General features: G+C 33.3%; 2 protein-coding genes across 2 annotated transcripts; both read left to right on the forward strand.

Moving 5' to 3' along the window:
* Phum_PHUM605160 (uncharacterized protein) lies at positions 1-7,472 on the forward strand (the record flags this gene model as incomplete). The annotated part of the gene is made up of 16 exons (XM_002432886.1): positions 1-129; positions 238-763; positions 847-1,077; positions 1,152-1,394; positions 1,478-1,665; positions 1,749-1,903; positions 1,980-2,094; positions 2,179-2,411; positions 2,511-2,745; positions 2,831-3,200; positions 3,281-3,538; positions 3,612-3,835; positions 3,913-4,073; positions 4,154-4,436; positions 4,540-4,742; positions 4,817-7,472. The coding sequence occupies 16 exons, from the start codon at positions 1-3 to the stop codon at positions 7,470-7,472; spliced, it is 6,210 nt and encodes a 2,069-aa protein (XP_002432931.1).
* Positions 7,473-10,479: 3,007 nt separating this feature from the next.
* Positions 10,480-11,731, forward strand: Phum_PHUM605170 (Sex-determining region Y protein, putative; the record flags this gene model as incomplete). The annotated part of the gene is made up of 4 exons (XM_002432887.1): positions 10,480-10,549; positions 11,035-11,203; positions 11,362-11,511; positions 11,617-11,731. The coding sequence occupies 4 exons, from the start codon at positions 10,480-10,482 to the stop codon at positions 11,729-11,731; spliced, it is 504 nt and encodes a 167-aa protein (XP_002432932.1).

Here is an 11,731-nt window from a genome sequence, read left to right on the forward strand (position 1 = left end):
ATGGATTCGTCAAAAAATTCATGTTCTGTGATACAGTATTTCAAAGGACCTGAAATTCAAACTGTAAATTCGAAAGAAACAAATTTAAATAACATAATAGAACCTTCAAAATTTGAAGAGAAAAATACAGTCAAGGTAATTAATTTTTTTTTTTTTTTTCATTTATAATAAATAGGTATAAATAATAATAATAATAATAATAATGAATTATAAAATGGATTTTCAAATTTTTTTTAGGTTTCGACTCATGGTCTGATAGATAACTTAGACAAATCTTATCCAAACCAAAGTTTTAGTGATAATAAAAAGAAAGGAGAGGAGGTTATCGAATATGAGGAGAGTGTAGCTATATGTAAAAAAATTAATGATAATTCCTTTAGTAAAAATATTAGTAGTAGTAGTAGTAAATGTGAACAAGAGTCTGATAAAAATATAAAAATTTGTGGCGAGGAAACAAAGTTACAAGTGAATGAAATGTGCGTCGATATAAAAGAAGAAGAAGAAGAAGAAGAATTGGAGACTGAAATAACTACCCTTAAACCTGATAACGCTTTGGATGATTTCAAAACAAATGATGAAAATAGTAAAAAAGTCGATAATAAAAACATCACAAATGTAAATTTAAATTTGGATAGTAATATTGAAATTAGACAATTAACAAGAGGTAGAAAAAGAAAATTGTCAATTGAAAACACATTAAATCCTCCACAAGATTCCGATGGTAACGAAGAATCCAATGAGAGTGATTTGGACTGCAATGATGGTAATTTATGTTACCCTGTTACTTTTTGTAAAAAGAAAAATGTCGTTACTAACTTCGAATTGTTTTTATGTTTGCGATAACAGATAAACCACGGAGGAGAGGGAGGAGAAAGGGGAAAAAAACGCCGGAAGTTATACCATCTCATCTCTCATCCGATATGGTTTTAGGATATAAAATGCTCGTTAGATTTTTAGACACTCCACAATTTTCTGGATTTCACAAACCTAATAAAAAAAATTCAAACGTTGTCAGCGGCGGCGGCGGCGACGGCGACGACGACGACGACGACACGAAAATAACTTGTTTTAATCAAAGTCAGTATATAATATTATTATGGACGCCATTTTGTTTTTTCTCATTTACAACGATTAATTGTAATTAATTTTAGTTAAGAAAAAATTTGAAGAAAACACTTATAAGAAAATAAGTGAATTTGTTAATGACGTACGAGACATGCTCATAAACGTTTACGAATCTAGAAATCCGGTTGCCATAAAGAGAGCATTAAGGTTAGAACAAATATTAGAGCAAAGGATAGCGCAATTGCCAAATTATCTTCGACCTCAGTGCGCTTTGATTTTACCACCCGAAGAAGTTAACAATAGTCATAATAAAATCAGGATTAGTAAAGGTGAGGAGGTGCGATTAAGTACGAAATTAATTTAACGGTGTTGTGATATTTTTAGTTAAAATTTATAACTTTTATGTTTTTAGGAGGTGGATTCGTGTCGTTACTATTGGAAAAAACCGAGAAACGGAGATATGAAAAAAATAAGGAAAAGAGAAAATTATTAGCGGAAGAGCGGAAACAGTTGAAAGAAGAGCAAAACAAAGACGTTCAAGAATGGGAAAAAAATGTTTTGTTGAAAGATTTCGAAGAAGATATAAAGAGCATGTGGGAGGTAAGCGGGGGGTGGGGGTTAATTTCAAAAATTAATCCGTCGTTAAGTGAAGAGCCAAGCTAAACGTTCGTTTATTTTTACAGCTTCCCGCCATCGGACATTTTATTCATCTCTGTGCCGACATATTAAACATCGGAGAAGTTGCTCAATTTGAAATCGAAAGAATGCTTTTGATGCCACAATGTTCCGACACGTTAGATCTTATAATGACGGCTCTGCTAACCAATTCGCTCATGAGGTGAATAAAAATTTCGTGTTAAATTTTTTTGAGAGATTCGAGGGGATCCCTAACCTCTATTTAATTACTCTTACAGAGCGAAATTAGATCGAACACCGTCGATGCCCTACAGTATATGGGGACCGTTGGTTAGAACACGTGTTTTGTCTTGGTATCGCACGTGGCACAAAGAAGGGAAAAATGAACAAAAGGTATGTTTTTTGGTAAATTTGTCAACGTTTAAGCGTTTAACTCAAAAAGAAAAAAATTTAATTTGTTTTATTTTATGTATGTAGTTATTTGAAGAAATCGGAATCGAACCTGAATTTTGGAAAATTTTGGGTCCCGATATAAATCCATTGGATTATTATTATTTCCACGAAATCAGTTTGCTTCAAAGGGTTTGGGTATTGAAAACTTTGTGCGACGTTGATTTCATAAGGAAAAAAACCGTGAACGACAATATTAGAGTTCAAACTTTGGACGAATTAAATCCTGTTTATTTAGGTATCGATCGTCACGGGAACAGGTACATTGAGAAAAGGAATTTCAACGGAAAATTTTGCTTGCAACTTTAATAATAATTTTCACGGGAAATTTTGCAATTTTAATATTATTTTCATTTCAGGTACATTCATTTGAAACAGTTTTCCGGTTCGGACGTGAGAATTTATCGTCAGAGTACGAAATTGGAGGGGGATATAAGTTTAACGGAATTTGTTGAAAATTTCCAAGGGTTTGAACGTAGGGAGGGACCAATCACGGTAGATAAAATATTTAGGGATATTTGGGAATCGGGCGGTAATAAAATGGCCTACGAGGTTGTAAAACCGAGAAAGAAAAAAATTGCCAAAATCAAAAAGGTATATCTCGCATAAAAATGCAAGGTATCGTGAAAATGGAATGGAAGAAAAATTATTATTATTATTATTATTGTTTTTTTTCCAGCAAAAAAATTGGAGTACCAAAGTCGTTTTAAATGCGTACGAAAAGAAAAATTTAAGAAGGTCGGCTAGAGCAAAGCAGAAGACTTACGTCGATTGGTCGGATTCCGATGGATCCGACACGGATTTGGTGACGTTGAAAAAAAAATTGAGTCAATCCGAATCGGAAACTTTGTATCGACCCTTTTCCGACAGGGAATTCATATCCATGTCGGTGTTTCGATTGCCGAGAGACAAAGTGAACAAGCCGACGACGGGGAGAAGGAGCGGAGTCGTGAAAAAAATGGATGATTCGAATCGAAACGACAGCACGCCCTGTGATAAATCGATCAAAACCGACGGAGATGACGTCAAAGAAGAAGTCAAAACTCTCGGTTTGTCACACGACTTCCGTTCGTTTGTTAGTTTTTTCTACGGACGCTGTTTGGATTTTCGAATAACGATTTGATTTCAGGTTGCGAAGATGAACAATCGGATTCGTTGGACGCTAAACAAATGCACGAAATTCAAACGGATTTCGAGAAAACGTTTAATCAAACGGACGAAATGAAATTCGAAGAAGAAGAAGATGGCGGTGGTGGCGAATCGCAAAACAAGTTGACGGATATTAAATTGAACAACGACGGAGACGACGTTAAATTTAGCGTTAAAAATTTAGAAGATTTAAAAATGGTTTTTAAAAAGGGAGAAGAAGAAAATGTTGAAAAATCAGGTACGTGTGTGCTTTGGATACTAATCCTAATCCGGATTTGGAGGAACGAATTCGATTTTTTTTTTTTTTACAGATGTTGGTAGTACTGAGGAAAATATTAAATTGGAAAAAGAAGAGAAGGCGGTGGTCGAGAAAGAATACGATTCCATGTACAAATATAACGTTCCGAATTATTTGAAACCCGATCCGGCGAAATTTTATCTGGTCGTCGACTCGGTTGAGGGTCTTCGTCAACTCATTTCCAAATTTGGATCCCACGAAAATGATTTGGAAATAATAACGAGAAGCACGAAATCGGTATGAATGTACTTTCTACGTCTGCACGTTCTTCGTTCGGTTAGTTTTCTAATCCGCGACTTTTTCCGTTGTTTTAGAAAAAAAAAATGAATCAAAAGACAACGTCGTGCGAAGTCGAATTAATAGAAAAATTGCAAAATTTATTGGTCGAATTGGAACCGTGGGAATTGGATTTTATGAAATCTCACAGGTCTAACAAGGAAAAAATGTATAGAGAATATACTAATTTTATGAATAGGTCAGTAGGTCAACTAATCGTCAGGGATTTTTAACTAGTAAAAAGGAATATTAATAATATTGTCGTTGTTACGATTTTAGACCACCGGATTTCGTTCATCCCAACGAAAGTTATTGGATGAAAACATGCGAAGAACCCGCGACGACAACGACCGCATCGACGATTGCTACGACCACGGCAACAACGACAGCGACAACAACAACAACAACAACTACTTCCACGTCGATGAGCAGCAGCGCCACGAATATGGAAAAGACTGAAGGGAAAGATGAAATTGCGGGTACGAGTCAAACGTTGGGATCGAGTGGATATCAACAAGTTGATAATTCTTTTGAATTAGCTCCGAGGAGAAGAACGCGAGTGGTACCTAATAAACCTTTTCATTTTTTTTTTTTTTTTAATATGGCTAAATATTAGAAAGTAATTATTAGAACGAATTAAAATGAGTTTTTTTTTTATAATTTAGACTCGGCTACAGGTTCAACCTGCCGAAGAGAATGATATGGATGATGATTCGGATGAAGTCGAAGAATACGAATCGAACGAAAGTGATGATAATTGGGTGATGCCAACCTCGAAGAAAAAAGCCAAAAGGGAAACGGTGACGAAAACTCCAAAATTTCCTCGTCGAACGTCAGGGAGAAGAACAAAATCATCATCCGTGGAAAAGTAATTTAATCGTGATAAATTGTATTGGGGGGGTCCCGGATCGAAATTTTCTAAATTTTAATATTGTATTTTAGGGTTGATTCCAGTAGCAATGCGGTGGAAAAACATTCGAATTCCACGCCGGAGAAAACGAAAAAACCTTTATTTTGGGGACCTAGAATATCCGATCCGTCTGAAGATTTAAATTGGGAAAAGAACAGGCAGAAAATATTGGAAAAGCATAATTCGCCGGTTAAAAAAGGACTTTTTAAATCTGATAAAATGGGTCAAGACTCGATGGTGGAATCGAAAAACGGTTCGCAAAAGTCAGAACCCGCGTTCTCATCGGTTATTGCCGCATCTCCCAAACGCATAACGACTCCCATTCCCGGCAACAAGAAACCCTATTTTAGTTCCGCACAGTTGAAAGCAATGGAAAATCAAGCGAAATTAAAGAAAACGGAAGAGACGAGCATTTTGCAAAAAACGCTGAACGCGAGAAGTTCTTCCAATTCGGTTATAAGCACTCAATCGGGAAATATGAATAATGTTACTAATTCTCAGGCTACGTCCGAACTGTTAGTATTGAACAATAGCAAAACCCCATTGAAAGTTCAGACCCTGAGCAATTTCGGGGGGACGAACGCGTTGAAACAGCAATCGGTGGTTCGAACAACTCAAATCGGGAATAAGGCTAAACAACCGGGAAAACAACAAACCACGCAGTTAATAAATCATTTGGAAAGTGTTAACACCATTCAACAGCCCGTTAAGTTGTCGACGCAAGTAGTCGGCCATATTCAGAATCCGGTGGGGGGATCTATCGCTTCTCAAAAAATGCAACCTATCAAGGTTAACGCGACGGGAAGCGTTATTCAGCAAAAGGCAGTGGGCCCGGTACAAATTCAAATTCAACAACCTTCCGTGCAAGTGGCTCAGAACAGGTCAATTCCAGTTACGGTTTCGAACGTGAGAATGCAACAGCCAGTTCAATGGCCGTCGAAGCTTATAGCCGTACAGTCTGTGAATTCACAAGGCAAAATAGTTCAGCAGCAGCAGCAGTTGCAACCTCAAGGTCAAGTTCAAATACAAAATTCATCCAAGGTGCAGGGTCAAGTTCAACAGGTTATACATTTGGCTCAACAACAAATTCAAGTCGTGCCAGAAAAATCAGGAACCGTTCAGCAAATGACCGTGCCGCAACCGCAAACCTCATCGGGAGCATCCAGTTCAGACAATGATTTGTACATAACGGATGGAAAACTCCTCATAAAGCTCGATAATAATTTTGTACAGCAACAATTGTCCAAAGAGAAAGTGGTGGCTTTGAATATCAGTGATAAATTAGATTTAAAAAAACCTTTACTCATTGTCAAACCGAAAACGGATTCGAATTCGGCGGTGAGTCAACAGGGGTCGGGAGAACCGACGCAACCTTCAACGAGCCAACAAAACGTTTTAGTGTTTAACAAACCTACAACAATACAACAGACTATAGTTCCTAGCTCTGTTCAAAATTTTGTGATTCCCGGAAATTATATCGTCAAAGAAGATAGTCAGATCTCGTCTCAATCGGGACCGCAAACGGTTAAAATTGTTCAGCAAGCGGCTCCCACTTACATAATACAACAGAAACCCGTGCCGGGTAAAAATCCTCAACCTCAAATAATTAAAATAATTACGTCACAGCCGTTGGGTGGCAGCAATCAGAATTTAATTTTAAGTCCCGCGAATTTGACAACGGGTACTCAACAAATCATTCGACCCGTCGCTCAAACCGTCGTGGCAGCGGATCAACAGTCTAAATCTCCCACGACGATAAGATTTTTAAGACCCACTCACGTGCCCCCTCCGGGTTCTTCAAACATTGCCCAGGGAAAAATAAACGCTCTACAAAATTCGATAATTGTAAATAATTTAGTTGAAATTCAAGGTCAGGAAACGAATACTTTCAAGCAGCAAGTGGTCGGTGGTAAAATCGTGAGCACCGGAGTTTCGACGGTTCGAATGGCAACTCCCGTGCAGACATCAGGACTGGTATCACTACCTTCGGTAAACGTGTCTCAAGGTGTTAAATTGAACGCCCAACCCATAAAAGTTGTAGTGACTAGTTGTCAACCCTTCGTGCAAAAGACTTATTTACCTTCGGGAAATTTCAATACTTCGGCTGTGAGATCAACTAGTGTAAATTCAGTGAAATTAGCGACCAACACTCAACATCATCAAACCGTTTTGGTCACGGCAGCGTCGAATTTGCAAACGACGACGACGACGACAACCGTAAGCACTTTGCCGCTCAAAGTGGTGTCGAGCACGCAATCGGGAACGGGACAGGGATCCACCGTGCTTGCTCATTCCCAACCCGGAACGTTATCGACGACGACGACGACGACGACGACGGATCTCGCGGCCAAAACGATCAAAGTGATTTCCAACGCCCAACCCTTTCATCAAGTGCAATCCCAAACTCTAGTGGGATCTTCATCGAACGTTAATCAAACCAAATCGACTGTTTTAAGTGATCAACCCGTGAGGGTATCCGTTGTCGGACAATCTCCGAACGTTAAATTAATAGCGAACAACAACAGCTTGGAGCCTAGGATCGTGAAAAACGCGCCGACGGGAAAGACGACAGTCATAACGAGTTTGTCTCAACCTTTAGGTATCGTCGGTTCTTCGAATGTTCGAAGCATACCCCAGGGTGGTCATCATCCCGTTCGGATTCAAACAGTCGTACAGTCGACGGAGTAAGTCATTCATTTTGTTTTTGTCTTTTTCTTGTTCAAAATAAATAAATCAAAAAAAAAAACTCACCGTTTTCTTCTCTTTTTCAGATCGACGAACGTCTACGACGATGGCGACGACAGTGGAAAGCAGCAGTAATTTCGCGGTTTGGTTTGGTTTTCCCCTCGTCGAAATCAAAGTCGCGCACTCGACCTACCAACAAGCCATAATTTTTAACCGTTTTATTTATTTTTATTTTATTTTGATTTTTTTTCTCTCTCTTTCAAATAATAATGATGATGATGATGATGATGATGAAGTGTTTGTGGTTAATGGAATAAAAAGATTTAAAGTTTGTTCCTGTTGCTGTTCCTGTTGTTGTTGATTGATGTTGTTTAAAAATGTTTTTTTTTATTTTCCAACAGGTACACTAAATTATTTTGTTTATTAAAGTATTATTATGATTATGATTATTATTATTATCATCAAATTATGTCAATCGTTTTGATTTCAGTTTCGAATTATGCAGGAGATTTACATTGAAGACTACACAGTACAATAATATGGTGTAAATACACTGTTCATTTTTGCATTTATAATTATTATAAATGAAATTATTTTTCAAAAAGAAAAGAGAAGAAGAAAAGAGGAAAAACTTTTTTATTTGTTGCAATTTTTTTGGAAATTAATTTTAAAAATTTCACCAAGGTGTGTGCGTGTGTATGCGTGTGTCGTGCATGCAAACATGTATGCATGCATGCATACATACACGTGGACGTTCGTGTCGCGTTAGCCATTTTTTTATTTTTTACAAAAAAAAAAACGACCGCACCGAAAAATGAAATTTGAAATCGGATGATATTTGTTTTTAAATAAATAAAAAATTAAATGAAATAGCTTGTAAATAAAATTTTTAAAAACGTTTGTCACAATTTATTTAACGTTTAATTATTATCTCTCTCTCCCCCTTGGTGTAACGCATTGTTACTTCCACGACAAAACCGTTAATTTTAAAAAATGTACGAATTGTACATATTATTATTATTAATGATAATGCGCCAAATTTAAAGAGAGAGAGAGAGAGTATTTATTTACTTAATAATAATAAAGTCGTTATTTTAAATTTCCGAATTCGACGTTCCGGAATTTAAATTTTTTAACCGTTGAGAAGAAGAAGAAAAAAAAAAAAGAAAGAAGAATAACAAAAACGAAAACAAAAAAAAAAAAAAAAAACAAATGATGGACACTGCGTCAAGTTTGTAGTGTGTAAATAATAAATCTGATTGTTTGGCGTTTTGTAATGTTTTTTTAATTATTGAAATGTTCAATAATCAAAATTACAACAATGAAGAGAACAATGAAGAAATTTATATAAACGATGACCGACTTCAGAGTAAGAAAATTTTTTTTTTACTTATTATTTAAATATATATTGGTGATGAGTTTTTGTTTTGTACACTCATGATCGTTTAGTACTTTTATTACGAGGTGAACAAAAATATTATTTTTCGTAACGGTTTTTTTTAATGTCTGGGTATCGTTAAATAGAAAATAAATGAAATGAAATAAATAAAACGAATAAAATATTTTCGTAGAAAGTTATAACAAATTCTCACGGAGATTAAATTCGTTTTGAAAATTTTTTTCGTTACTTACTTTTTCTTACACTTGTGAGATTTGAAATTTTCGTTATAAGAATTTTTCGTTAATTTTTCACATATTAATATCACAATAACACTATCACAAACTTCGTCACATACTTATTTATCATTTTAAAACCATCACTATAACTTTTAACCGTTAAAAAATTATAAATTTGATTATTTTTTACAAGATTACTCACTCACACACAGACACAAACACTCCCACGCGCGCTTTTGTGTAACGTACGTTTCGAAAAGCTTTTTGTAACGAATCGTCTTGTGACACGTTTTCCGCGGTTTTTATTTCAACCCGATGTTGTTTACATTAGAAAAAATTTTCCGTTTGAAAATCAATCGAATCGTTTACTCGTTTTTATTTTTATTTAACGTATTTCAATCGAAGATTGATAGAGGGAAGAAGAAGAAGAAGCATAATCATCTATTCAAAATGTAAAAATAATAATAATAATAATGGATATACAAGAATTAATTGAAAATATAAAAATGGTAACTTCATACATTAATTATTTTAAAAAATTTGTCACAAAACAAAAACTTTTCTCATAAATTCATGTTAATATATATATATTTAAATCAAATAACAAAACTTATTTTCAATAAATCTTAATTACATAAATCAAATATATTAAATAAATTAATAAAAAAAAAGTTATTAATTGAAATGAAATGAAAATGAATTTAATTATTATTATTATTATTAATGTACATAACTTGTGATATATATATATATATTAACAAGAAATTTATTTCAATTTGGTTCTACTATTATTATTATTATTATTATTATTAATCTAATTTCTTAATTTATTTATTAAGTTTCTTTTATTTCCAACATTCATAAACATGACATGTTCTTTTTTATTAATTATTATTATTGTTAATAATTACATTATTTAATAAAATCAATCAACCTGTTTATTAAACCTTTTATTTCATTTTGATTATATTTAAAGTTATTATCATCATGTATGAAATGATAATAATAATAATAAGTATACATTTGTAAAATTTCACACTGACACACATTAAACAAACACAGATTTATTTAAATAATTTATCATTTATCTCCATGTTTTAATTAATAATAATAATAATAATAATTCATTGTGATTGATTAATCAATTAAGTATATATGTATATGTATCAATCACATGAGTTATTTTTAATTAACTTTGACCCAAAATTTTTTTATGTGTTAATTAAATAATGATGATGAAAATTTTGTTGTGTGTTCTCTCTTTTCATTATTATTATTATTAATTTTTTCATTAAAAACAAAATAACTGGTTTGTGTTTTTATGTTATAATTATACATATTGATAATAATGATAATAATATTTAAATTTTTCTTTTTAGGAGTTGGTCTATACATGTCTGATAACTTTGATAGTAACTCAATAGGAACAGTGGATTTTCCAGATGAAGATTATAATAAACACAGTAATGATATTTTATTTAAATTTATTATTATTATTATTACTATCATGAGATGATGATGATGATGATGATGATGATGATGATGTTATTTTGAAATTGATAATTTGATGCACACATTTCTTACAACAGCAGCAGAACATTATAACATCATTTAACATCATTTGATGAATTTTATGTTTAATTTATTATTATTATTATTATTATTACAATTATTATTATTGTTATTATTATTATTATTAATAGTAAAATCGATGGTTAGGGTTGTCGTTTGCAAAAAAAAAAAAACGTCAGAATGCAATAAATTTCATTTTTTTTTTTTTTTTTTTTTGCAATTGAATATTTTAAATAAAAAAAAAAAATTCATACACGTAAATTGTTTAAAAAATAATAATAATAATAATAATAATAATAACTTTCACTTATCCCTTTGACAATTTTTTTAGTTTGTTTTTTTTTGTTTGTACGTTTACGTTGTTTGTTGTTTGTAGGATTTAACACTTTTAAAATAATATCAAGTGGTGATGAATTAAATCATGATTTGATACAGAAAAATATTAACATAAATGGAACTCAAAGGCCCGTTTATTTGATGAATGATAATTTGAAAATGTTGGCGAAAAGGAATAGTATATTGCCACCGGATTTAAGGCATAAAATGTAGGTATTTGACCGTTTTTTATAACAAGATGTATACGTGCGGGTGTCTCAGATGATGAGGTTTCGTCAGTTGTCTTATTAAAGTTTTGGGTGAACTCAATAGTTCGTACCTTGTTTGTTCGTTTGTACATTTTGTCTTATTATAATATCATTTGCAGAGAAAATGACGAGTATCATGCTGTTATAGTACACGAACCTGAAGCTAAAATTCCAAGGCCACCCAATGCATTCATGATATTTGCCAACGAATGGAGAAAAAAAGTTGCACATAAATTTAACAACGAAAGTAATAAGGATATAAGCGTACGGTAAATTTCTTGCACATTCCTCAGGTTGAAAAACTTCCAGGAAAATTTAAGGAATGGAAAAATAATTCACGTGTTTTTTTTTTTTTTTTTGTATTTTCCATACAGTTTGGGTCAAATGTGGAGAAATTTAGACAAATCACGTAAAGAAGAATATTTTATAATGGCGCGAAAAGCAGATGCCGAACATAAAATAAAATATCCAGGTACGTTTATTATATAA

This window comes from Pediculus humanus, genomic scaffold (assembly GCF_000006295.1).
Source record: "Pediculus humanus corporis 1103172108318 genomic scaffold, whole genome shotgun sequence".
NCBI lineage: Eukaryota > Metazoa > Arthropoda > Insecta > Psocodea > Pediculidae > Pediculus > Pediculus humanus.